Genomic DNA, 26798 nt, shown 5'->3' on the forward strand with positions numbered 1-26798 from the left:
TTTCCTGTGTCACTAATATGGTGGGTGTGCAATTAGAGAAATGTAGCGGCATGTTAATAAAGACATGAGAGAGAATTAAAAATAAGCCAACATGGCACAAGAAATATTGTCCTTTAAAAAAAAAAAAAAAAAAAAGCCTGCAGAAGTGCTATGAACTTTTGGAATATTGTGGTTGCTGTTGTTTAGGATGGGATTTTACACTTATACCTTACAGAGCTCAATATTGTCCTTGGAGGATTAAAGTATATATTTTCTATGCCAGAAGTTGCCACTGGTTTTGTGGAGTCCAAGTCCAAAATTGTGAAAGCTTTTGGATTCCTTTGAAATATGTTTATTGAGTGCTTTAAACTTTATTAGATTATTGGACAGGTCAATAGCCATTCTACTGTTAAGGTTGCTGCTGAGGGTTCTATTATAAACCTGGTTTTAGCACCTCTAAAATCCACGAGCAAAGGAATATTAACCTTAACAGTAATGGGTTAGGCCTGAGGTGGAGGTAGAATTTTTCTGCCACATTTGTAGTGAGTTACACAAGAAATTCCTGAAGTAGTACTGTTACAATTCAGGGCAACTGCACCTGTATTCTTCCTCCATGGTCCAACAAGGGCACCCTCAGCTGTCACCTTTCTTGGGCGGAGACCCTCATCTCTCTCCCTCCTGACCAGGCTGCATAGTTCCCAGTTTAAACTGTGAATTCCCCAGCAACTCAGACTGCCTAAGCGGGCCTGCTTTGTTTCTCTTCCGAGGCTATAAACAGCATAATTGCCCATAGATATGTTACCACACAGATCTTTCTAAGCAAGCACATGTATTCTTACAGAGAAAACACGTTCAAACAAAAAAGCTACAAGTGTGCTAATAAGCTTACCAGAGATCACCCCCACACACACATGCAACCAACTCCAGGAGGGACTCTGGCTAGTGTCAGTCCTTTCAACCCTTCCCAGGAAGGGCTGGGCCCCTACTTGGACAGAAGGTCCTGTCCATTTGCTGTCTGTTGGTCACTGAAGAATCCAATTCGAACCAGTATATGCAAGCCTGAGTGAATTTGCCTAATCATCTCCCACAGTTCTTAGTTCCTGGAGGGCTGTGGTCCTCCTCCCTGGCCCTCCATGATCTATAAACTTAAGTAAGATCTCCAAAATATATTGCAGGAACTTGCCATATCTGTCACAAGGACACCCTAAACACTGAGCTGTTCATGACAAGTCAGACAGTCTTCTAACCTTTTTTGCAACACTGTAGCAAGAAAAATAAAAGAATGAGAGAAAAAACATAGTTTACTGGTCTTATTAATTCTCTTCCGTATAAATTTTCATAAGCCACTCATCACTGTAGTATGTGAATGCCTCCTCGTAACGGGTTAAGCAATGGTACTACACATCTGTCACCTGTTGTTTGTTCTCTCATTCTCTCTCCAGGGAGAAAAATGTGTGGAATGGAGTGTCTTATTTTGGTAGGGTTTTAGTTGTGTTGTGTTTTTTTAAAAAATATTCACGTTGCTATGTATTTATGTTAAAGAAGTCAAGGTCAGAGAAATGTGCCTTGCTTTTGGAGTGGAAGGTGGTGAGGTTTGTGACGGTCCTTAATTCTTGGAGTTCATTCCACAGTTGCAGATCAGTGCCAAAGAGTTCTGTCTCACATTCTGCAAAAGGAGTGCAGCTGTCAATCAGTCTCCATCCCAGAACTTTAGAGATGGTCTTTTTGATATTCTGGGACCAGGTCTTATAGTGCTTTGAAGATAAGGGCCAAGACCTTGAACTTGATTAGAAATTCTAAGGGAAGCCATTGTAGAGAGTGGAGGATAGGTCTGATGTGTTTGCAGTAGTTTGTGTTGCTGAGGAGATATATTACAACAGTCTGTATTAGTTGGTGTTTCCTAGGTGCTAAAGACTTCATGCTTACGTATATCATATGGCTGCAGTACAGCCACAAAGGGATGCAGGCATGAATAACTGAAGACTCAGGTCATTGTCCACCAAGGTGGGATGGAGTTGCCTAGTCAACAAGAAAGGATAGAAAACAATGCTCATGGGTGCTGCTATGTGAGAGTTTAGTGTCAGTGAGGAACCCAAGAGTATTGTTAAATGACAAATCAAATATTGTGAATGTGTACCTTCGACTAAAGGAGGCTATACTGTGGCTGCAAACTCTTCAGAATGCTTTCCTGTGCTGCCAGCATCACCCCCTCTTGTTCGGTTCAGCTTCAGTCAGCTGTTCATCATCCAGGAGCTGATCTCATCCAAGAACAGGGCCATCTCGATGGTGATGCTGTGGTTGCTTGTGGTAAGGAATAGATACAGTTGTGAGTCATCTGCATATTACTAGTACTTGAGTCCATGTCATCTGACCTGTTCACTTGGTAGCTGCAGATCGGTGTTGAAAAGGACTGGAGAAAGAATTGATCCTTGTGGGACACCACAAGTGAGGAGTCTAGTGGTGGAGATGCCATTTCCCAGTAACTATTCCTCCAGGGTGGAATCAAACCATTTTAGTGCATTACCCTGGACTCCCGCCACATCTCTCAGGTGAGACAACAATATTTCATGGTCAAAACTGCTAAATGCTGCAGAGAGGACAAGGAGAATGAGAATCGTCATCTGCTTTTTATCCAGTGACAGGAGGAGATCATCCATCGGTGCTACTAAAGTGGTTTCAGTTCCATGGACTGGCCAGAATCCAAGTTGTGCCAGGTCTAGAATGTTAGCTTCAATTAGATGAGTTTGTACTTGACCTTTGGCTAGCTTCTCTGTGAGCTTGCTTAGGAAAGTTGGGTTTGATATTGGATGGAAATTGACTAGAATCAAAATACCTAGGTCTGAGTTTCTTCAATGTTGTTTGGACTCCTGTGTGTTAGAAGGAGGAAGGGAAATTCCTTCTCTGTATTATTTTTTGGCTAATCAATCAGGAGTGGAACCAGTTCATGATTCTCTGGGCTTGCATACATGAACATTTAGTTTGCAACGAACTGGGGTGTAAATCAACTCCATGCTAGCCTGCCATATGCTAACTGTCCGTATGGACCCTGCTGATGTGCACTAATAGTTCCTTAGTGCACTTTGATCTAACTCCGGCTTCAAACCGTTGTAGATCAAAGAGTATTAAGGAACTGTTAGTACATGTCAGCAGAGACCACACAGTTAGTGCGCAGCAGGCTAGTATGGCTGTAGATTTACACCCCACCTAGCAGCTCACTGAATGTTCATGTAGACAAGCCCTCTTTCACAGCCAGGAAGGACATGAGTCAGATTCACAAATTTTGGGTCAAGACCATTCACCGAAAATGCAGCTTCAGTTGATATAAATCTATTTGCAAATTCCTGTTAGGTCTGCCAAATATTTCTGGCTCAACTGAAAAATCAGTTTTTTTCAGCATTGGAAAAATGAAACATTTCATTCAATCCAACTCAAAATCTTTCATTTTTTGTTTTTTGACATTTTGACAAAAGCAAAGGAGGAATAGATTCACAAAACTCTTTGGGCATAGGGAAGGGGGAGGACCTTCATTTATAAGGTTTAGCTAAGTGTTTGGGGTACTTGTGGAATGTGGGAGATGCGGATTCAGTGCCCCTTCTGTCTATGAGAAGGGATTTGGACTTGCTTCTCCCATATTGCAGGACAGTGTCTTAGCCGCTGGGCTGTGGGATATTCTGGTATGGGTATTTCTCAGTCTCCCCTGTTTAAGCTGTTCCACTTTTTATAAATAGTCACTGAAGCATAAACTTGAACTTCGGTCTCCCAAATCCCTAACCACAAGGCTATAAAATCATTCTTCCTCTTTCCCTGGCCAATGACTATCTATTGTCATTCATAGTAATTCAATCTATCTCAGTTATGTTTAATAACACTAAGAACAACATGGTACATTTGTAGGTTTTGTGAGCCATGTTAAGGTTGCAGTGGATTGATGGAAGCCTTGCTACACAACTAATGCCCTTTTGGATTAAACCAGGGTTGGGCAAACCCTTGCCCCAGCCCTGATCACACACCCGCTCTCTGAACCCCTTGGTCTCAGCCCGGAGCACCCTCCTACACCCCAAACCCCTCATCCCCAGCCCCACCCCAGAACCCGCACCCCACTCAGCCCCAGCTTGGAGCCCCCTCCTGCAACCTGAACTCCTCATTTCTGGCCTCACCCCGGAGCCCGCTCCCCCGGCCAGAGCCCTCCTCCCCTCCCACATTCCAGCCCAAATTTTGTAAGCATTCATGGCCCACCATACAATTTCTATACCCAGATGTGGCCCTTAGGCCAAAAAGTTTGCCCACTCCTGGATCGGACCGTACTATGAGTACGTCTAGACTGCAATAAAAAAACCCTGGGTATAGTGTCTCGGAGCCTGGGTCAACTGATTCGGGCTAGCAGGTCTCAGGATTGCAGAGCTAAAAATTTCCGTATAGACATTCAGACTCATCCTGGAGCCTGTGCTTTGAGACCCACCACCCCCCTTGTAGGGTTTCAGATTCCAGGCTCCAGCCGTAGCCCAATGTCTACACTGCCCATTTTAGCCCTGTGAGCCTGAACCCTGCAAAACTGAGTCAGCTGACCCAGAGGTCTTTTATAGCAGTGTAGACATACCATGTATGTCTTTTTGTGACATTGGGACTCTTTTTGGTAAGTGCCATCAGTTTCACTGTAATTTATTGTTCCAAAGATATATTTAGTCATTTTTGTGCCTCATGACTGTGTGAACAGCTGTCATTAGTCCTATATACTGTTTTATTTGATCATATTTGCTGGAATCTCCTCTGCCTTGTTTAAAGGTATCTTGAAGAATTCTTCACAATTGAGACTTACAGTCCTATCTAAATGCATGTCTTTTGAGAAATGACTGTTGTATCTTGACATTGAGAGAACAGGCAATATGGAAAGTACACCAACATCAGGATTTTGCTCTGAGGGTACTCTGGAATTGTGCTCATTATGATCATTATTGTTGTTTGTTATAATTTTGTTTTAATCAATAATAAAAATCTATCAAGAAGATTCTGTCCTCAGTGTCTGGAGTCAAGGAAAAATACTCTTTATGCAGTCCTCTGTCTGCAGATGATAAGCTGGAACTGAGTCTCAGTATTTTTTGTTTTCTTTGGAGTCTAGGTTGCACCAGGTAAATATAACAGACTTTGTCCTGTAGAGAAACTCAATCTTTTTAATGTCTTCCCTGTGTCAAAGAAATAATTCTATAAAATATGAGTCAAAATGGCTTATTCTCACAAGTACAGCAATTAAAAACATTATTTTCAAAATAAGTGGAATGGTTATGCCTTCATTGGCCACAAAATATTGATGCAGTCTTTAAAATATGAAGAGAGAGAGACAGTTTTCTTGCCTTTTCTATGGTAGGAAGAGCCAGCTTACATACAGCATAAACCACTTAAATGAGGATTAAAAACTTGGCAAAACTCAATTGAGTCATCTTATTTGATTTGATTTTTTTTCTGAATGATGGACTCTGCAGAATCTGTTTTAAAAGAGAGATGGCTGTAGAAAGTGAATGAAAAGAGCAGGAATTGGTAAGGCTGTATTGGTCTGGAGAGGACAAAAAAGTGGGAACACTGAGTAGTTGAACAGGTTCAATAAAATGTCCATTTAGTTCTACTGTTAAATAACCCATATTCAGTTTAAATAGACTCCACTGCATTTCTAAGCACCAAGCAAATACTTTTAGTTTTTTTCTGTCCTGGAGTTATTAAAAAAAAAAAAAAAAAGGCTATGGGATCAAATTTAGAACAGCAGGTTTAAAAGGCATAACAAACATTATTTAGTATAAAACAGTATAAATTTGTATTTATGGTCTAATGTCTGTTATATTTTTCTCAGGCAAGTTACTTTATTATTACAATTCTGAGATATTAACTCTTCGTCATTCTGGACTGAATAGGACTTTTGAAATGCTGAAACTAAATCAGTCTTGCAAATTTTCTCTTCATTAGACTAAGTCTCTGAAGCTCAGCTCAGAGATTCTGCATACTTCAGACTTAGACATTACCCAAACTTAAGGTGCTTTAGGGACAGAATGTCCTCCCAGTTGCTTAGAAGCTTGATAAATCATATTTTTTGCAGAGTCAAACAGTTGTGCTGGGACTAGAGGTGCTGGAGGTGCTGCTGCTGCCCCCCCCATCTTGAAATGATAATAACAAACACTAAATACATGGTTTCCATCGTCAGCACTCCCGCTAGCAAAACTGTTCCAGCACCTCTGGTGTCAATCAGCAAACATTAGCCAGTATGAAATCTGAAACCTCATAAATGAAAATGGAAAGTCTACAAAGTTTACTAACATTCGAAGAGAGTTAGGCAAATACTGTCTGGCCTTGTGCAGTCTGTTTAGACGCATTTCAGTGAACCCTTTCTCTAGAAAGTTTCTCCAGTTTAAATAGATATGGATTTTGTATCAAGAGAAAGTTGTGTTGGTCCTACCAGCTGCTCCAAGAATCTTATCAATGCTAGTGAAACCAATTGTGTGTCTCTGTGTTACTTACTATGGGGAGAATTCTTAATTTATTTGAATATTCTGATTATGGCTTACATAATCCCTTGAGATTCTTTTCTTCCACTTAAAATGTACATTTCTTCAATTTTTACCTTGAGATTTTTTTAAAACCTTTATTTTGTTGCAAAAACTAGAGATCAGTGGTTTTCTACTGTGGTCCGTGAATCCCTGGGGGTTTGCAGCGGGTGTGCAAAAGTTGTCATTACCTCTGGGGATCGGTAGACTATGCCTAAAATTTCCAAAGGGATCCACACTTCCATTTGAAATTTTTTAGGGATCTGCAAATGAAAAAAGGTTGCAAATCACTGCTGTAGATGTTTCATGTAATTGGATAATGCAAAACTAATTAATTCCTTTATCTTTCTTTTGCTATTATCTTCACTGACGTCACTTATTTATATGAAGTGACATCATTTCCTTTTATTGTCAGTTTCTCTCAGTTTGGTCAGATGTCTATGTTAAAACTTATTATTTGACTTACCTATGCAGATTGAAAATAAGAACATTGCTCTTCTTCCTTCTCAACTGGGTTATTTCAATGGTCAAAAAGTTAGATTTGATATGAAAATGTGGGGTGTGTTTGATGAATTTTGTGATTATTTTTATCTGTAAATATTAGTTTTAAATTCTATATGAACCCTTACTCTAAAGAAATGGGAATTGTTTTTCTTGTTCTTTTATAGGCTTAATTGCTTGTATCATATGCTTCAGCTTTGGTTTCCTTTTTCCTTAACTAAAACAACAAAAACATTATTTCTAATTACAATAAAGACATTCATTGTTAATCTATATAGTTAAATCAGGATAATTCACTATTGTGTATGGAAGAGTTAAGCAAAATTAATTTAGCTAACACAGAACCCAAACTATAATAAAATAACTATTTAGTATTATGATATTGTACCTTAGCAAGGAATAACATTTACGCTAACAAAATGCTTGATTAAAATTATTTTCAAATTTATAGAGCAAGTTGCATTGTGTGTGTATATAAGTGTGGGGGAAAATTAAACTGTATGAATTCACTACATTCCTACTCCTTAAAAAAATTGGAAAAATCTATTGCTGTTCAATGATTTTCTTTATTGCATTAGTTATTTTATTATTAAAATGAAAATAGCATTACTTAATGGGAATATCTTATTTATATAGGCTTTATGCAGAATTACTCATCACTCACCCAGTGCTTTCCAGAGTGTGATTGAAAAGGTCGGGTTAATGGCTGTTGTAAACTCATTGGCAAATGGAATATGTAAAGTTCAACAGTACATGCTGACCATGTTTGCTTCTATGTTGTCATGTGGGATTCATCTTCAGAGACTGATTCAAGAAAAGGTTTGATTTAAACTTTATGCTATTATTCTTGATTCTATGATTCTGCCTTGCTCATGCCATTTTTGTATACCAAAAACTTTTCCTGACCCTTCATAGACTATGAAAGGTATTATGACAATTTATCAACCTTTTTTGTTTGTTTGTTTTCCCTTAATATTCACCTTGTTTTGTAGTGGAGATAAATAACAGTTCAAAGTTATTGAAACACATTCCTACACTACCCAAAAAGCTGAAAAAATTGATGTAGGAAATGAGATTTTTGTACTGAATGAGGCCACTGGTCCATCAAGTCGGAAGTCCTGCTTTCAACAGAGTGTAATAATTGCTTCAGAGAAGTATGAACTCCCTTCCCCAAGTAGTGGTTAGTCAATTATGCAATGTGGAACATGGGAAGTGGCGGGGGTGGGGGCGGGGGTAGGGGGTAAAAGATGTGGTGGCAACAGATTTCCTCCTGGTCCTGGCATGTGTTCATCTTACACTCTGAAGTAATGAATCTATTGACAATTATCTTTGCAATATTTGTAATTATTTATGCAATACTTCAGTATTTTTATTTTGCATCTTTATTTTGTATAGGATCTTTTGTTGATACTATATCCCAAAACACAGTAGAGTTACCAACTTAAATAAAAAAAAGAGAGATGTTGAGGGGCACAGATAAAACTTAGGCTTGAAACTGGATAAAGTTCTTCACACGGGAATCTTTCATCCCTACGGTTTATCTGATCGTTACGGAACACGTTCCATTCTGTTGGTATGGTAATTACCATTACCATGGCTGGAACATCTGCATCTGCTTAAGAGAGCTGTACAAGTAATTTCTTGTTTTTCTTCTGCTTACAAAACATCTGTTTGTTGGCTCTTTTAAATATACCAGGAGTTTCCCATTCTTTCTCTGTTTGTCAGAAGCTGGGAATGAGTGACAGGGGATGGTTCACTTGATTACCTTTTCTGTTCATTCCCTCAGGGCACCTGGCACTGGCCACTGTCGGAAGACAGGATACAAGGCTAGATGGACCTATAGTCTGACGCAGTAGGGCCATTCTTATGTTCTTACATTCTGTATAGATTTTTACATGATGACATAATTTTATCAATTTGTTGTTGTTAAACATTTGTATGTAGCGCCATAGATTTGTATGGCCCTGTATAGTGAGACTCGGGACATGCACCTTTCCCTGAGGAGTTTATAGTCTACATGTAGTTATCAGTCACCATTTTGCAGCTGATGAATTCAGAACTCCTTTATTAAAGTGTGGTACTTCTTATAGCTGGCCTTGTGTGTGATAGCTTTCGAAGTGCCCTCAGATCTCTAGCAGTCACACTCCCCATTGTCGTCTGCATTTTTGGTTATTAGCTTTAACAGAGAAGACTACCTGAGCAGACACAATAGTGTCTCTCAGGACTAGATACTTTGGTCAAGAAAGTTACTACCTGCTATCTACACAATGGAGGCTATAATTAAACAAACAAAAAATGTAAAATAATGAGGTACAGAACTTGACGGGATTGATTTTTTATTTATTTATTTTTATTTTTTGCAAATCTCAAGAGGTGGGACTGATCTGTAATTGAGTTGCTGGTTCAGCTAAAATTCAGTAAATTCAGAAGGCTCTAGCCTGGACATAAATTGATAATAGCTCTAAGGGAAAAACAATGAGAAATGCATTAGGACAGCTACTTTAACATAGTACCGTTACACATTTAAAAGAGAAAATGCATAGTGATTGAAGCTAAAATTGTACTTGGATTATGCTATCCATACCTTAGGCCTTAGGCCAATTTGTATTGTAAGTAAAATGGTGACATAATCCTTTTATTAACTTAAGACAGTTTAAGTGTCACACGTCCTGATAAATGTCTGTAATTTATCTTCTAGAATATGATTAAAAGCTACTTATTTTGATCACCCAATCATTCTTCACTGTATAAAACAAAAGAAGTTCACCTCCATTCCTAGTCAATAAATATTCCACATCAGTAAGAAAATAGAATACTGAATGTAGGTTTTCATATAATTTCTTTTGTAAAATATATTGTAAATTGATACTGAATTCTTTTTTAAAAACAGATATACTTGAGACTTCTTAAATTTTGTTTCCTGTGAAAATTATACTCTCCTTGACTCCTATCCATCTTTCCCAACATCCAACACTGCTCCATTTTTAAAGCCACTTCCATTTTTTTAAAATTGCCTATGTGCCATGTGCATCCTAGTGCTCCCGTATGAGGGCATAAAGAGTGGATGGTTGCAACCCTGCATCAGTTCCTTTTTACCACCCATGGCAGTGAGATGGAATTTAGCTGATGTCCTACCCACTAGGCTTTAGCTTTAGCTAGTTTTCTTGAAAGCTTCTCCAAATCCTCCTGAAATTCTCAGAACTATCTATAATCTTTTATTTTTACAACCCTGGTCTCTTGTAGTGCTTGTCGAACCGAAAGCTGCTTGCAGACCTTCCTGTAACAGAGTCCTGGAATGGCAGACTCAAAACCCGCAGGCTTCAAGCCTCTCTGTCTTGCAATACTGGTACAGCAGACACTTGTTCTGCTTGAGAGAGTCTCAATCTGAAGCAGGTGTTTGGTCTGTCTCTCCTTTGCTGTAAGAATCCACAAATCAAAGGATGTGAGGCTGAAAGTCCATCTTCTAGAGTAATTTGTGAGAATGTATTCAGATCCAGAAGAGCTGAGTTCAAAAACCCATTTAACGGTGAAGACTGCATCTACCAGTGCTCCATCAAGCAGGCAGGTATCTCTGCAGAGAAAGAAGCACCATAACCCGATGCCATCGCTGACCTCACTGTCAATATCCGCATTGATACTGACCCTGATACCAAAGCCATCAACAGCCCTGACGTTTAAGCTGATGACTCAGATGTCAAAGCAGGGTGCTGAAAGGGCCTGCAGTGAGTATTGGAGAAGAAGCTTAGAAAGGAGCTTGGGGAACACAGAAGGATGTTGGGATACAAGCTGGCCAAGGCATGTATTGTTCTGAAGGTGAGTAGAAAGGAACAGATGGAGCTGCAGCAGGCTCCACCTGTAATGGAGGTTTCTTCTTCAAATGCTTGCTCATGTCCATTCCATTGTAGGTATGTGTGCTCGCCACATGCACTGCCCTCAGTGGTATCCTTAGGGGACCAGTTCTGGCACCCTCTAGAGTGGCGCGCATATGCACCGGTATAAGGGGTGCTGGCAGCTGCCCCTTCCCTTAGTCCCTTCTTACCACCAGTGATGGTGCTGGAATGTCTCCTTGCCTCTGCAAGCTTTCCTGGTGTGCCTACTAGCAAATTCGTTGTATACAGTTATTAAAGTTGTAGAGTTAATAGTTCCTTTAGTGTTAAGTTTGAATTAATTAGTAAGTCCCATGGGACTTAGCCTAGGGGTGGAGCATGCCCCAGTTCCCGGACTTCAAGCTTTGTGACTGCTGCAAAAAATCTGTGCCAGTCAGTGATCTCCATAGAAGCTTCTTGAAGTGTTTAGGGAAAACCCACGTGAGCAACGAGTGTCGCATTTGCAAGAGCTTCAGGCCATGGACCAAAAAGGAGTGAGACATTCATCTCCGAGCACTTCTTATGGAGTCTGCCCTCGCACCGGCCTTGGAGCTAACATGACCGAACTCAGCTCCGAGCACCATGGCCTTGGTGCGGAGCACACCATCCCTGGTACTGGCTAAAAAGCAAAGAAAGGCTGGGAGAGAGCATTCTCCTAGATCCCATAAAGGGAAGCAGAGAGCTGGAGAAGAGCAAAGACCCGTGTGAGGCAGCTCTTCCCCTCCAGATGTTGGTCAGGCTCCAGTTCCCATTGAGTGGTCAAGCCCTCTTCCAGACCTGCCTGCCACCCCGGGACCCTTCCAACAGTTTTCATCAGTGCGGCACAACTCCCCGTCACAGGGGGTGCCCCGCAAGCACTTGCCTGAACAGCGCCACCAGTCCCCAGATGTGGGTCAGCTTACCTGCCTGAGGCCTGGCGTCAGTCCCCGGACTCTAGGCAATGTTCCTTGGGGTCCTGGTGTTGAGTTCCGGCGACCGTTGCCAACCATCTTTCGGATGCCCCTGAGACCAACTGATGCCCCTGCGACAGATGGGTAGACCCCTAGGGGTTCCAAAATTGGCAGGGGGCCAACCACTAGCCCTGGGTCCATGTTGCCACTGGTGGCCCAGAAGGGAATGCCAATGTCCCCGGTGGGTGATCTTGGCCTGCAGGCAGGAGCCCGAGGAGTGAGAGACTTGTCTGGGAGACCAGGATGGTACCGAGACCTCCTGTCTACCTCATTCCTGTTGGCTTCCTCCGCGGACCTCTGTTAAGGGACCTGTACTCATGCCACGACTCCGGTGACTGGCAGTGGCATTCGGCGGATCGGGGAAGGTACCCCAGCGATCGACACTTGATGCTTTGAGAGCACTGCCGCTCTGTACACCAGGAGCGAGAGGACTGACATGTCGGAGACAGTCAACGTGCTCGTGATGATCCGTAATGGCGATCTGGAGACGGGACTCCGGGATAGCCATGTCATCCCTCTGAAGTGGTGCTGCGGACTGGTAGACTGGCTCGGGCGCTCCTGGGACTGGAGCTCTGGGGACTGGTGACACGCCTCTGCAGACTGCCGGATATTTGGCAGTCCATGGCCAAGTTTGTGGACTCGCTGCCAGAGGAGCCCAGGAAGGAATTCCTGGCTATCCTCGATAAGGACAGGGCTGTGGCCAGGGAAGCCCTTCAAGTGGCCTCAGATCTGGCAGATTAGGTGGCCCAGACCATGGTTTCGGCTATTTCTGTGAGGTGTGGCTCCTGGTTGCAGTCGTTGGGCTTATCGGTGGTTCAGCAGTCCATCGAGGACCTCCCATTTGATGGCCTGGCACTGTTCTCAGAACAGGCAGAAAGTAAATTACACAGTCTAAAAGACTTTAGTGCTACCTTGCGCTTGCTGGGCCTTTACACGCTGGTGCCTGCGAGGAAGCGGTTTAAACTGCAACAGTCCCACAGGTTTGGGACCCAACCTCGATCAGAGCACTTTTGCAAGAAGGGCAAGGGTATAAGTGCCGGCAGGGCCATCAGCTGGCCTCCTCAGATCACTTGAGCTCCACCTGCAACCAACCAGGTAATCAAGCATTTTGAGGGTGTGCTCGAAGGAGACCTTCCAGCCTGTGTCGTGGATCTAGCACCCCTACTTTTTTCCAACCATTTGTCCCCCTTCCTCCCTGCCTGGCCTTCTGTAACATCAGACCAGTGAGTCCTCAGCACAGTAGCAGGGGGATATGCCCTCCAGTTTATTTCTATCTTGCACCTCCCTCCCTATCCCTCTTCAGGGACCCTTCTCATGAGCATATGCTGACTCAGGAGGTGCAGGGCCTTCTGCAAGTGGGAGCCGTGGAGGAAGTCGCTCTGCACTAGAGGGGGATAGGGTTTTACTCCTGCTATTTTTTGATCCCAAAGGCCAAGGGTGGTCTACGCCCCATCCTCAAGCTGCGGATCCTCAAGAAGTATCTCAAGAAGTTGAAGTTCCACATGGTCTCCCTGGCCTCCATCATTCCTTTCCTGGATCCAGGAGACTGGTCTGTTTCCCTTGACCTAAAGACACTTACTTCCACTTATTGATATTTCACAGACACCGACAGTTCCTAAGTTTCATAGTTGGGACCGCACACTACTAATTCGCAGTGCTCCCTTTTGGCCTAGCAATGGTGCCAAGGATGTTTATGAAGTGCATGTTGGTGGTGGAGGCCTACCTCAGATGTCGGGGTATCCAGATCTACCCGTACCTCAACGATTGGCTCATCCAGGGCCACGCCAAGGTCCAGGTCCAGGGCAGCGTTGCGATATTGCAAGCCACTTGATCCAGGTCCACAGGATAGAGTTTATCGGAGTGGTGCTCAACTGTACCCGAGCTGGAGCATTCCTGCCCTAGGCCAGGTTCAGGGCAGTGTCAGATCTGATTTGCCAATGTCATTTCCCACATGTTCATCACTGCCCGGGTCTGTCTCAGACTATTGGGGCACATGGCAGCATGCACATACATTGTCCGACATGCGAGACTCGGACTACGCCCGCTCCAGATCTGGCTGGCGTCGATATACTCCCTGGCCAGACATCACCTAGACAAGCTTATCATGATCCTGTTGCAGGGGTGGTCCAATCTGATTCTGATGTTGGAAGGTGCACCATTCATGAGCCTGCGACTGTCTCCCTGATTTCAGATGTGTCCTACCTCGGTGGGGAAGCACATCTTGGTATACTGTGAACTTAGGGGTTATGATCTTGAGAGGAGCTCACGCTACATATAAATGTCAGGGAGCTCAGAGCCATCCATCTGGCTTGCGGAGTCTTCCTTCCCCAATTGTCTGGTTAGGTGCTGCAGGTGTTGACGGACAACACAGCCTCCATCTTCTATGTCAGCAGGCAGTGGGGAGCTTGTTCGTTGGCTCTGTGCCAGGAGTCTGTGGGACTTCTCCATTCAGCATGCAATCCACCTGGAAGCCTTGCACCTCCCCGGTATCCAGAATACGCTGGCGGATCACCTCAGGCGGTCCTTCTTCTCTCACCACAAGTGGTCCCTTCACTGGGAAGTCGTCAGAATATTCTTCCGGAAGTGGGGAACTTCCCGAGTGGACCTGTTTACCACCAGGCTGAACAGAAAGTGTCATCAGTTCTGCTCTCTCCAAGGCCTCAGCAGAGGCTCGCTCTCTGATGCCTTTCTCCTGCCTTGGTCAGGAGACCTGATGTACGCCTTCCTGCCAGTTCTGCTTATCAGCAAAGTCCTTCTAAAAATCAAGAGGGACAAGGTATGGGTCATTATGATCACCCCAGCATGACCTTGCCAGCATTGGTTCGGCTGTAGCAGCCCCATGGCCACTTCCCAGCCACCCAGACCTACTCTCACAAGACCACAGTCTGCTCCTGCACCTGAACCTCCCCTCTCTCCATCTCACAGCTTGGATGCTGCATGGCTGATGAATCCAGAGGAACAAGCCTGCTCTAGTCAGGTACAGCAGATTCTCTTGAGAGCAGAAAGCCCTCCATCAGAGCAACTTATCTGGCAAAGTGGAAGCGTTTCTCCTGCTGGGCGTCGGAGTGCAATATCTTCCCAGCCCAGTCGTCTGTGCAGTCCATCCTTTGGTTACCTGCTTCAGTTAAAGCACCAGGGCCTCGCCTTCTCTTCAATCAAGGTGTGCCTGGCAGCCATATCGGCCTTCCATCCTCGCTTCCCGGGTAGATCAGTATTCTTGCATGACGTGTCGTTTAGGTTCCTGAAAGGCCTTGAAAGACTTTTTCCACAGATCCTGGACCCGTTTCCCCAGTGGGACCTCAACCTGGTCCTCTTCAGGCTCACAGGTCTGCCCTTTGGAGCCTATGGCTTCTTGTTCCCTTTCCCACTTATCGTGAAAGGTTGCATTCCTTGTAGCTATTACCTTGGAGAGTTGTGTCTGAGATTAAAGCCCTCACTTTGGAGCCCCTGTACATGGTATTCTACAAGGACAAGATCCAGCTGTGGCCCCATCTGGCCTTCCTGGCAAAGGTGATGTCACACTTCCATGTCAACCAGGGTGTCTTCTCCTGGTGTTCTGTCCAAAGCCTCATACAACCAATGAGGAGAGGCGGCTGCACACACTCGATGTCAGGCGCGCCCTGGCTTTCTATCTGGAGTGCACCAAGCCTTTCCGTGGACTGGCCCAGCTCTTTATCGCAATAGCTGATAGGATGAAGGGTCTCCTGGCGTCCTCTCAGAGGATTTTAAATTGGATCACTACCTGCATCTGTACTTATTACGAGCTGCCGCAGGCTGTACCTCCACCAATAGTGAAGGCTCACTAAACTAGGGCACAGGCATCTTTGGCTGCCTTCCTGGCACATGTTCCTATCCATTTGCAAAGCCACAACATGGTCTTCAGTACACACGTTCATGACACATTAATCCATCACTCAGCAGGCCAGCAATGATGTTGGCTTTGGCAGAGCTGTGTTGCAATCGATGCGTCCATGAATTCTTACCCGCTCTCAATGGTACTGCTTGGGAGTCGCCTACAATGGCATGGACATGAGCAAGCACTGGAAGAAGGGACAGTTACCTTTCGTAACTACTGTTCATCTCCATTCCATGACCTGCCCTCCCTCCCCTCTGTTGGAGATCTGGAAAGAAGGAACTGAGGGAAGGGGGAGCTGGCGGTGCCCCTTCTGCCAGTGCATATGTGTGCCACTCCAGAGGGCTCCAGAGCCGGTCCCCTATGGATATTACTGAGGGAAAAAACTTACGGCACCAGTGCATGTGGCAAGCACCAGCACCTACAATGGAATGGACAGGAGCAGCACATCTTGAACAACAATTACAAAAGGTAACTATCCCAACCCCAGCAATGTCAGCTCTGGCACAATAGTGTAAATTCAGGGCCACACTCTGCACTGAGTTATGGACCTGTGCTGAAACCACCCTACCAGATAGTTTATCTCATCACCATCCCTGAAACATACCTTTCCACCTGTGTTGAGCAGAGACCTGTCATCACTGAAGTCTAAGAGCCATGTTGCCATTCTTTACAGACCCCATCTGTAAATGCAGCAAGACTGACACTGTCTGGTCAGCAACCTGTCATCCCTCTGTACACATATGGAATGCCACTGTAGCCCTTATCAGGGCCTGCCCTCTAGGGCCTCTGTGTGTTGATCCCTGCCTTAGTAGGTGAGGAAGAGGTCCCCCACTTCCATAGTGAGGCAGCAGTTGGTAGATAGAGAGGAATGGGATCTGGAGGCCAAATGACCCCTATTATTTCCTAAAAAGATCTTTTCATAATCCTCAAAGAAAGCAGTATCCTAGGTACTGATATTGGCACCGGCCAATTTCAAGGCCTTTTAAGAGCTGCTGGTGCAGATTGAGGACACCTTGGATACTGATAGGTCAGTCATCTCCAAGAAGTTTCAGAAATTATTTTACATTTTGTCAGCTGCTGGTCCCACTAGGATTGCCCTCTATATAAATGAAGGTGTCCTGGACCCAAATAGCCTTGTGGCAAACACCAGCCACTAAATACCACCAGCAAAACATGTCAAAAAACTATATCAGTTACCCCTGGGGGGTACTTTTACTCCCATTCTAGCCCAAACTCCCTAGAGGATTTGATTGTCTAAAAGAAGTTGAGCTTTGCCAAAAGCCATGCTTAAGGACAAGGATCTCCAATGCTTAGATCTGTTTGGAATAAAGGAAAAATGGGTGGCCAACTGCCAGCCATTGCAAGTGAAATATGGCTTTTCAGGATAGGATCATAGAAATGTAGGGCTGGAAGGGACCTCACCAGGTCATCTCTTCAGTTGCCCCACGATGAGGCTTAAAGTGGCTCTCCTACAGCTCATGGAGTCTCCATTCAGGCCATTAGTGGAAAGCTCATTATATCATCTCACTGTCAAGACAGTCTTTGTCTTAGGTATCATATCAGTGCAAAGTCAGTAAGCTAAAGATCTTATGGCTGGACCTCCATTTATGTCCTTTTACAGGGTCAAGTTGGTGATGAAACTGCACCCTAAATTTATCCCTTAAGTGGTCTCAGAATTCTGTCTGAATCCGTCTCTTACTTTATCAGTCTTCTTCCAAAACTTCATTTGTCATTGGGGAAAAAAAGGAGCTTCATTTTGTGGATGTGTTTAGGGACCCACTTTCTTACATCAACAGGACCAGACCTTTCTCCCCACCTCTTTGTGGCTGTATCTGGTGCATCAAAGAGTCAAGCCAACTTGTCCCAGAGAATCTTGATATGGCTTACAGAATACATTTCCACCTGCTATCATTCAGCTGGCAAACTTTCCACTCCAATTGTCAAGACACACTCCACCAGGGTGCAGTTTTCGCCTGCTTCAGAAAAGTACCAATATCTGTGATTTGTAAGGCATCTGTGTGGAATAACCCACTGAGCTTTCTAAAACACTATGCTCTTGACATGGCTGCCAGAGCTGATGCCAAGTTCAAAAGAGCAGTACAGTAGAACCTCAGAGTTACAAACACCAGAGTTAAGAACTGACCAGTCAACCACACACCTCATTTGGAACCAGAAGTACGCAATCAGGCAGTAGCAGACACACCCCCGCCCCCTCTCCCCCCCAAAAAAAGCAGATACAGAATAGTACTATGTTAACTACTAAAAAAAAATTAAGGGAAAGCTTAAAAAATAAGGAAACTGTTTCTGTGCTTCTTTCATTTGAATTAAGATGGTTAAAAGCAGCATTTTCTTCTGCATAGTCAAGTTTCAAAGCTATATTAAGTCAATGTTCAGTTGTAAACTTTTGAAAGAACAACCATAATGTTATGTTCAGAGTTACAAACAGCCTCCATTCCTGAGGTGTTTGTGACTCTGAGGTACTACTGTATTTCAGTGCCTCTTTGACTGGTACAGCTGAGACTCCTCACTCCCATCCAGTGGTGCAAGTAGAAATCATTTATTGCCGGTACTGCACTCGTGGGAGGGAAACAAGGGGGGACATGTGACCGCCCCAGGTTCTCCCTGTCCCCTCTGACACCACCCTTTGTATATACAAACATCAATATGCTTAACTACTCACTTTCCCTCCAAATATGTAGTATTCAGTCTGTTTATATGGAATATGGGAGTTGGGTGAGGAGCCATTTCAGCATATGTATGACTTATTAAAAGACAAATTTTAAGTAGAACTGTATCCTAAACTACTTTATGGTATTGTACTCAAACGTATTTCAATGAGGGATTCAACTTCCTTTATAGGAACAGACTCCTGAAACTCTTACCAGTCCACAAAAGTGGTCCAGAGTCATGCAGATAGTCTCATTGTCTTCAGTGGGATTGATCAAATGATTAAGGGTTTACAGGATTAGGTTCCAAGTTTGTAAATTATTCTGGAAAAAACTGACAACTCCTGAGCTGTCAAATCAGTAGAAGCCTCGTTCAGATAAAGGTGGGCAGATGTGTGATAAGTCTTAGCTCTGTTGCTAAGATGAGGAACATATTTTCATCAAAGTTCTTGGCAGATTCCTGAGGCAGCTGGTTTAAGGCCATGAGTGTCTGGCATTATAACCTTCATTTATAATAATCCCTGGTGAGGAGGTTTTAGCTGGAAAACATTCCAAACATCCATATCATTGGCTTAAGAGGTTCAGTCTGCAGACCTGCAAGTCATTTGAACCAGTAGCAAAATTTCCTACAAACCAGGACTTTAACTCTTGGATACATTAAATGTCTGCTTCAAAAACGAACGAACGAACAAAAAAACCCACGGTCTTTGAAGAAAGGAAAAGATTTGCTGGAATATGCTTTGGCAGCTACTCCTCTTTCTATTGGATATAAAAATTCTAAGCCTCCTTTTCCATCTTTGGGAGCTGATGTGCCTGGATAGGCAGTTCTATAACCATATTGTGAAATATTTTATGGATCGCTTTTGAATACAGGGTTCTAAACGAATCCCAGCCTGAGAAAGCAATACTAATAAGTAAAATCTCAGTTGAAGGGAACAGGTATAATGTTTCCTCCCCACCCCCGCTATTCCTAGGATCCATGGCCTTTTGTAAGTTAGTTATGCAGTTTGGATGGCTTCACATGTGAACTCTTTATGCTTGGTTGAGCTTCCTGTATTACTCACCTGTGCACAACGTCAGTGTACTTGTGGCTCCCCGCACAAACTGGTAAAGGAACTTTCCAGTAATCTTTCGGGAATTCTGATAAGTCAGACAACCTCATCTCTTGTAATGGGTGCATTCAAATTCAGAAAGTGTGCCCCACTGAGCCGCTCATTAGCTTATGCACTCTGGAAACTGAAGGAGGCCAATCGCCATGTAAATGTTGTGGAATTTCAGGCTGGCTTTGAGACTTTCTTCTCTCATGCTAAAATCATTATTCATTTGCAAACAATACAGATGCATTGTACTGTTTCATCCACCAGGGACTGTCTAAGTTTCCTGTGCTGGGTGGCAGTTGTATGTGGGAATAGCATTTTGAGACTGAAAGGCACCCACCCAGAGTTTATCTAGTATTGGACACAAATGGGTCAGGAGCAACATGAAGGGCCCTAGGAAGCATGGTAGCAAACTTCACCATTGCCAAATGGAACCGTCTTCTGGAGATGGACTTACTTAAAATCTGGAACAATGTGGACTCTCCAGACTGTTATTCAAGAATTGGTAACTGATTATTTTATTCCTCAGTGGTAGAAAATTCTCCCTCATGCTGTCCCGGTTTCCATTCTTTCTAAAAGGAATTATAGTAGATACTGCAGGACAGAGTATGAGTAATTCTCATATCATGGCCTTGACTGCCAACTCTGTTAGCCACCTCCACCCACTGACACACCCTTACCTCTTCCTGGCGCTGATTCTGAATGTTCTCTCTGAGGAAAGGTCAGATGCTACATGTGAATTTCAAGTCCCTTCAACTGTTAGCTTGGTTTCTGGGTTCTGAGCAGAAAATTCTTTACAAAATGCAGTTCAAGCTGATGAAATTTTGTTGGAACCTCAGCAGCCATCCAACAGACATTGTTAAGCTTTCAAGTAGAAGTGCTTTGTGAAGTGGTTTATTCTATGGTTATACACAATCTTGTTTACCTTTTTATTTTTGCACACTCTCCTTTCTTTAAGTTGGGTTAGTGAAGGTGTACTTATCAAGTTTCAGTTCAATTTTTCAGTCTTCAATCAGTCTTTCCACCAGGTATCCATCAGTGCAGAACTTCATTTAGGGTTTTTCATTTGAATCCACCATTTCATAACCCTTCAAATAATGGCTTTTCAATGGGGAGAAATCAATGGACAGGGAGCTTATGCTTGTGACCAGTCAGTCTTTCTTCCCTCTTTCTTGGCACATACTGAGTTGCATAGGAGCAGGGATCTCTCTCTAGCTTTGAAGCTCTTTGCAGGGTTCTCTTGGGATTATGTGCTTAAAACAACAGTGGATTTAAGTGGGTGCTGTCAGAGAGTCAGAGCTTGAGGGTATGATGCTGTCTAAAGGGGAAGGTGACCATCTATACTAATATGGTCACCACTTTTGTAAAAGTGTGATAAATCTTGTACGGAGTATGCCTTGTGAGGTATCATTTGAAAAGATGCAATCCACTGGGAATTATTATCTTGTTGTAATGTGTATATCAACTTTGTGTGTGGAGTTATGAAATTTTGCTATATATTTGTAACTCAAACATGTGAGTCTGAGAAACGCCCATAGGCTGGCTCTTCAGGAATGACAAAAGAACTGTAAACAAGGGTCTCTGCATGTCATCCCAAAGACACCTCAGATGGAACATTTGCAGGAGATGCCAGCCTAATTTGCAATTCATATCAAGGACTAATGGCAAAGCACCTATGTCATGGAACTGCCTGACCCATGTCACAGCCAGGATTTTTCCAGCAAAAAGGGTCAAGGTATAAAGAGGGAGAACAAAGGCACCTGGCCACCTCTTTCCTACCCTATCTCTGGACTGGTGAATTCTAATTCGGGAAATTTAAAATAAAAGGACTGAGATCCCCAAAACTTTTTGGGCAACTGTGACAGAGTGTCAGGCAAGAAAGGCTGAGTCAGCATTCTGTCCATAGCAGGTCCAATCGAGCAAGGCAGATAGGAGCTGACTAAGCAGAGCTGTACCAAATTTGTGGTTGAGACAGGGCAGAAAAGCTACTTAAGCAGTTAGCCAGAGCCTACAAATAGGCACAGGAAAGAAGTGGAAAGGGGCAAGCAGGCAGCAAGGGGGGAGGGAGAGAGAGAAGGAGAAAGATTGCTTGCTTGCTCGCTTGCTCTCTCTCCCCTGCTTGTTATAGGATCTATATAGGTAATGAAGGTGATGGGGGACTCCATTTCTAAATAAGCTGCACAAGGTGTTGGACCAGCACCAGGGTCTCTGTGCAGTTTGTAGTCCTGGACAGAATCAGAACCAAGAAGGCCCTGTTACAGCAACCCAGAGAGATTTATAGAAAACTAGCAGATTTAACATCCCTGCTATCATTTGGCCTACATACTTTGATCTAACTGAAAGGTATTTTATTTGCTTTGATCTTTTAGTAACTTTCATTCCTTTTTCTTAGTTAATAAATGTTTAGTTTACTAAAGGATTGGCTACAGTGTTGTTTTTGGTGTAAGGTCATGAGCGTCCATTGACCTAGGTAAGTGACTGGCCCCCCAGACTTGAAGAACCTAATGTGTGGTGATTTTGGTTTTAATAACATTTCATCACAAAAATCCAGTTTGGGTGATAATATAGGTCTAAGGGAATTGTCTGTGGCTTCATGTTAAGCTAGTATAGCAATCCAGGAACACACATTTGTTGTTGGTTTGGTTAATCTAATGATAGAATATACCACCAGTGTGAGAGTGTCTGCCCAGTTTTTTCACAGCGTGACCCGAGATTGGCCCTCAGCTGTGACCCATACCAGGCATGGTTACAGAGGGAAACAGTGTTTTCTTTTAAATTCAGGGTCCTTGCTATGTAACTTAGGTCTGATGTGCCACATAGTATGCGGTATACTTCACTAGCCTCTAGTTACATCAAACAAATGTTTTTTTATTTGTATTAGCTTACGATTTTCTAGCTCACATGGAAAGTAGTATGTAAACTACTAAATTTCATAGTATTAGGAGGAAAGACAAGCATTTATTTTTTGCAATTTTTAAAATTACAACTTTTCTTTTAAAACAACTATTGTGTTTAAAATATCCTTTGTCATGTCTTTTGTTAAGATGAAATAACTTTTTCATTATGGGTTTCTCTGTGTTTTAAATGATATGTCCTATTTTGGGTCCAACACAGTAGAAAACGTCTGTTAACCTTGGCCCTCGGAACGCTGCACATATCCGCTTTGCAGTTGGCCTATCTGTCTAGGACAAAACTCCTTTATTCAACAGTATCATGTGGGATTTTGAGCTGTAATTTAATGTTCTGAAAAGGCTTTACCTAACATTGAATCCAAACATATTTGCATATTTATTGTGCCAGAATGATTTAAAATGAGTATACGCTAATGGACAATGTTATTTAGCTACTTTGTTGTTCAATAAACAGTATTTGTGTTTTTGTTCCCACCCAGGATTTTGTGACTACAATTATCCGTTTATTTGAAAGTCCATCAACTTCCATTAGAGCAAAAGCCTTTCTGGTCCTGTTACAGGTTTTAATTAATAACAGAGAGATGTTACTGCTCAGTTGCCAAGCAAGGTAAGATGATAATGGAGACTATAATTAGACATGTAGTGTGTATTTTCAAAGTTTAGCTCTGTAAACTCTATCAGTTTATACTTGTTCATACTCTACTTGTTTATAAATAATTATTAGCATATTATGAGAGGAAAAACGTTGATGGCTTTTGTCACCAGATTAAATAAATCATATATCAGGTTTTTATTTATAATACTTTCAAATGAGCCACTTTTGTGAGGAGAGTGGTGGGACAAGCTATGTACATTGTGAATCTTGGTTCTATTCTAATATTTTTTTCATGGTACACAAAACAAAATAGATAATGGGCCAATACACACTATAAACCATTATGATTAACAACAGCTATGACTAACAGCAGCAGTAAAGACTTGATTGAACTGCCAAACTGTTTTTCTTCATATATTATGATTTCTTTAAACATAACGGTAGCTTTTTAGCGAACAATTTATCCCTTGACAGGATAACTGATTGAAACTAAAACATTTCTCTGGTGCTCACATGATGAGATAGCTACAGTGGGATGGGAGAGGAGAAATGGGCCATTATATGGGGAGACAGTTACTTTTGTAATATTCTGGACCCTGAATATTTATTTGACCCAGTGTGGATAATGGATGTTCTTTGATATGTATCAATGGGCATTCATCAGCATATTTCAGTTACTTAAGTGTCTCCTAGATTTGTGAGCGAACCATACAGCTATTTCAAAATGACTAGAAGTACAGTAGCAAGAAATTAACTGGCTGACTATTTTTAAAAAATGATTTGAGTATTTCATGCATTTTTAAAGACTGTTTTGTGAAATTTATAGCAAGTCTGGTAAAAGTTGCAAAATTTGTGTCTTGATTTCCTCTTTAGTAATACTTTGATAAAGATAAAATATATACAGACAGGAAATGCATATAGCACTATATTGCTTCAAACTATAAAATCTGGTGGTAAAAGACAATTGATACAAGGGAAAAGTTCACCACGAATTGAGGCAAGTGATACAAAAGTCAGAGTAGTAACAACCCTAAGGCAACACTGCATATATCTCCACAGTTTCAAGAGAAATGCTGTTCAGTCTACTTTAGACAGGGTTTTATTTTAACCAAGTTATCAAATCTAATATCATTGCAGGGGTTTTTGTGAGTTAGTTGTTAAACTTACTAAATCTGTAAACTAGTATTTGCTAGTTCAAAGTCTATGCTGTACCTTAAAAAGACTCCATTAAAAGACGTGCATTTCTAAATGAGTATTTCAAAATTAATTATGTGCGAACTGGATACCTGGACAAGGGAGGTAATCTGACACAGGATTTGTAACAGAACCTGTTACACAGACACTTTCCGAAGGGCTTTGAGACCGATGAAAGAAAAGTACCTGAGAAATAATAATGTTTTTATTGTTATTTCATCTCTAGGTCACTGGTTTCAGCCCTGTCCAGTACTGGTTTCAGCCCTGTCCAATATCAGTACTTAAAATTAATTGATCTCAGTCTGAATGCTGTGGATAGGTATACATATCACAAACCCAGATACCACAGTTGGCACCCATTCAGCCATTCTTGCCAGAGAAATGCAAAACCATTGTGACTGGGAGGTCTGGGGAAGCCTGCATTGTTGCTATTCATACTGTGACAGTCCCTTAAATAATTAAAGGTCTTTTACTCTCAAGGGCTATCACCACTAGTACCTTTCAGAAGCACCCCATTTATGTTTTTAAATACAAAGATGTGTCCATTGTAACATGATTACTGTTTCATATATGTTAGGTAATTTTATAAGTCTTTCAAAGTTTTAGACAAAGGAAACGCAGTGGATCTAATTTACCTAGATTTCAGTAAGGCGTTTGGTACCATGCCACATGGGGAATTATTAGTTGAATTGAAAAAGATGGGGATCAGTATGAAAATTGAAAGGCGGATAAGGAATTGGTTAAAGGGGAGACTACAGCAGGTCATACTGAAAGGTGAACTGTCAGGCTGGAGGGAGGTTACTAGTGGAGTTCTTCAGGGATCATTTTTGGGACCAGTCTTATTTAATCTTTTTATTACTGACCTCGGCACAAAACATGGGAGTGTGCTAATAAAGTTTGCAGATGATACAAAGCTGGGAGGTATTGCCAATTTAGAGAGAGACCGGGATATCATACAGGAAGATTTGGATGACTTTGTAAACTGGAGTAATAGTAATTGGATGAAATTTAATAGTGAGAAGTGTAAGGTTATGCATTTAGGGATTAATAACAAGAATTTTAGTTATAAGCTGTGGACGCATCGATTAGAAGTAACGGAGGAGGAGAAGGACCTTGGAGTATTGGTTGATCACAGGATGACTATGAGCTGCCAATGTGATATGGCTGTGAAAAAAGTTAATGCGGTCTTGGGATGCATTAGGTGAGGTATTTCCAGTAGAGATAAGGAGGTTTTAGTACCATTATACAAGGCACTGGTGAGACCTCACCTGGAATACTGTTTATAGTTCTGGTCTCCCATGTTTAAGAAGGATGAATTCAAACTGGAACAGGTACAGAGACGGGCTACTAGGATAATCTGAGGCATGGAAAATCTGTTTTATGAAAGGAGACTCAAGGAGCTTGGCTTGTTTAGCCTAACCAAAAGAAGTTTGAGGGGAGATATGATTGCTCTCTATAAATATATCAGAGGGATAAATACCGGAGAGGGAGAGGAATTATTTAAGCTCAGTACCAATGTGGACACAAGAACAAATGGATATAAACTGGCCACCAGGAAGTTTAGACTTGAAATTAGACAAAGGTTTCTAACCATCAGAGGAGTGAAGTTTTGGAATAGACTTCCAAGGGAAGCAGTGGGGGCAAAAGACCTATCTGGCTTTAAGATTAAACTCGATAAGTTTATGGAGGAAATGGTATGATGGGATAACATGATTTTGGCAATTAATTGATCTTTAACTATTCATGGTAAATAGGCCCGATGGGATGTTAGATGGGGTGGGATCTGGGTTACTACAGAGAATTCTTTCCTCGGTATTTAGCTGGTGAATCTTGCCCATATGCTCAGGGTTCAGCTGATCGCCATATTTGGGGTCGGGAAGGAATTTTCCTCCAGGGCAGACTGGAAGAGGCCCTGAGGGTCTTTCACCTTCCTCTGTAGCATGGGGCACTGGGTCACTTGCTGGAGGATTCTCTGCTCCTTGAAGTCTTTAAACCATGATTTGAGGACTTCAATAAGCACAGACATAGGTGAGAGGTTTATTGCAGGAGTGGGTGGGTGAGATTCTGTGGCCTGCATTGTGCAGGAGGTCAGACTAGATGATCATAATGTTCCCTTCTGACCTTAATAGCTATGTATCTATGTAAAGTTCTGTTGTACAACAGAATTAGTTTTTTTGTCAATGATGATTAGAGTAAACCTATTCCATCATTACTATGGCACTAAAGTACTCTATACAGTACAGAGATTGCTTTGACATAATAATATAGTCTTGTGACAGGTATCTGTCACTTGATTTATAGTACTCTAAAAACGTTTTAGCTGCATTGTAATCAGCTGCTGCTGCAGTGCTATTAGCCTTAGAACATTTTGACTGCTGGTGATTTTAAAATGGATGATAGCAGAGTACTCTAATGACAGTGTAGTGGTGGTGTTAGTATTTGATATAATGAATTGATTTTTGTTTTTGCTTATACTTTTTTTTTCCACAGTGACCTTTTTTTCCCTGTAGCTATTATTTCCCATTTCTTTGCATTTGCCATTCTGTTATGTGATGTATGGCCTCTTTCTTGACTTGCACTTTGTCTCACTTCAGATGAAGGTACATCAAATAAATATGACATAAGTCAAAAGAAATAAGGACTCAATGTCTCCAC

General features: G+C 42.3%; 1 protein-coding gene across 8 annotated transcripts in view; it reads left to right on the plus strand.

Moving 5' to 3' along the window:
* Positions 1–26798, plus strand: part of ULK4 (unc-51 like kinase 4) — a 386015-nt gene that overhangs the window by 99009 nt on the left and 260208 nt on the right. For all 8 annotated transcript variants that reach the window (XR_012667172.1, XR_012667171.1, XR_012667173.1 and 5 more), the window contains 2 exons: positions 7644–7826; positions 22834–22961. Coding sequence is in view for 5 of the 8 variants with exons in the window: in XM_048838838.2 (XP_048694795.2) it covers positions 7644–7826; positions 22834–22961 (311 nt within the window). In the remaining 3 variants the exon portion in view is untranslated. The remainder of the gene's footprint in view (positions 1–7643; positions 7827–22833; positions 22962–26798) is intronic.

This window comes from Caretta caretta, chromosome 2 (assembly GCF_965140235.1).
Source record: "Caretta caretta isolate rCarCar2 chromosome 2, rCarCar1.hap1, whole genome shotgun sequence".
Lineage (NCBI taxonomy): Eukaryota > Metazoa > Chordata > Testudines > Cheloniidae > Caretta > Caretta caretta.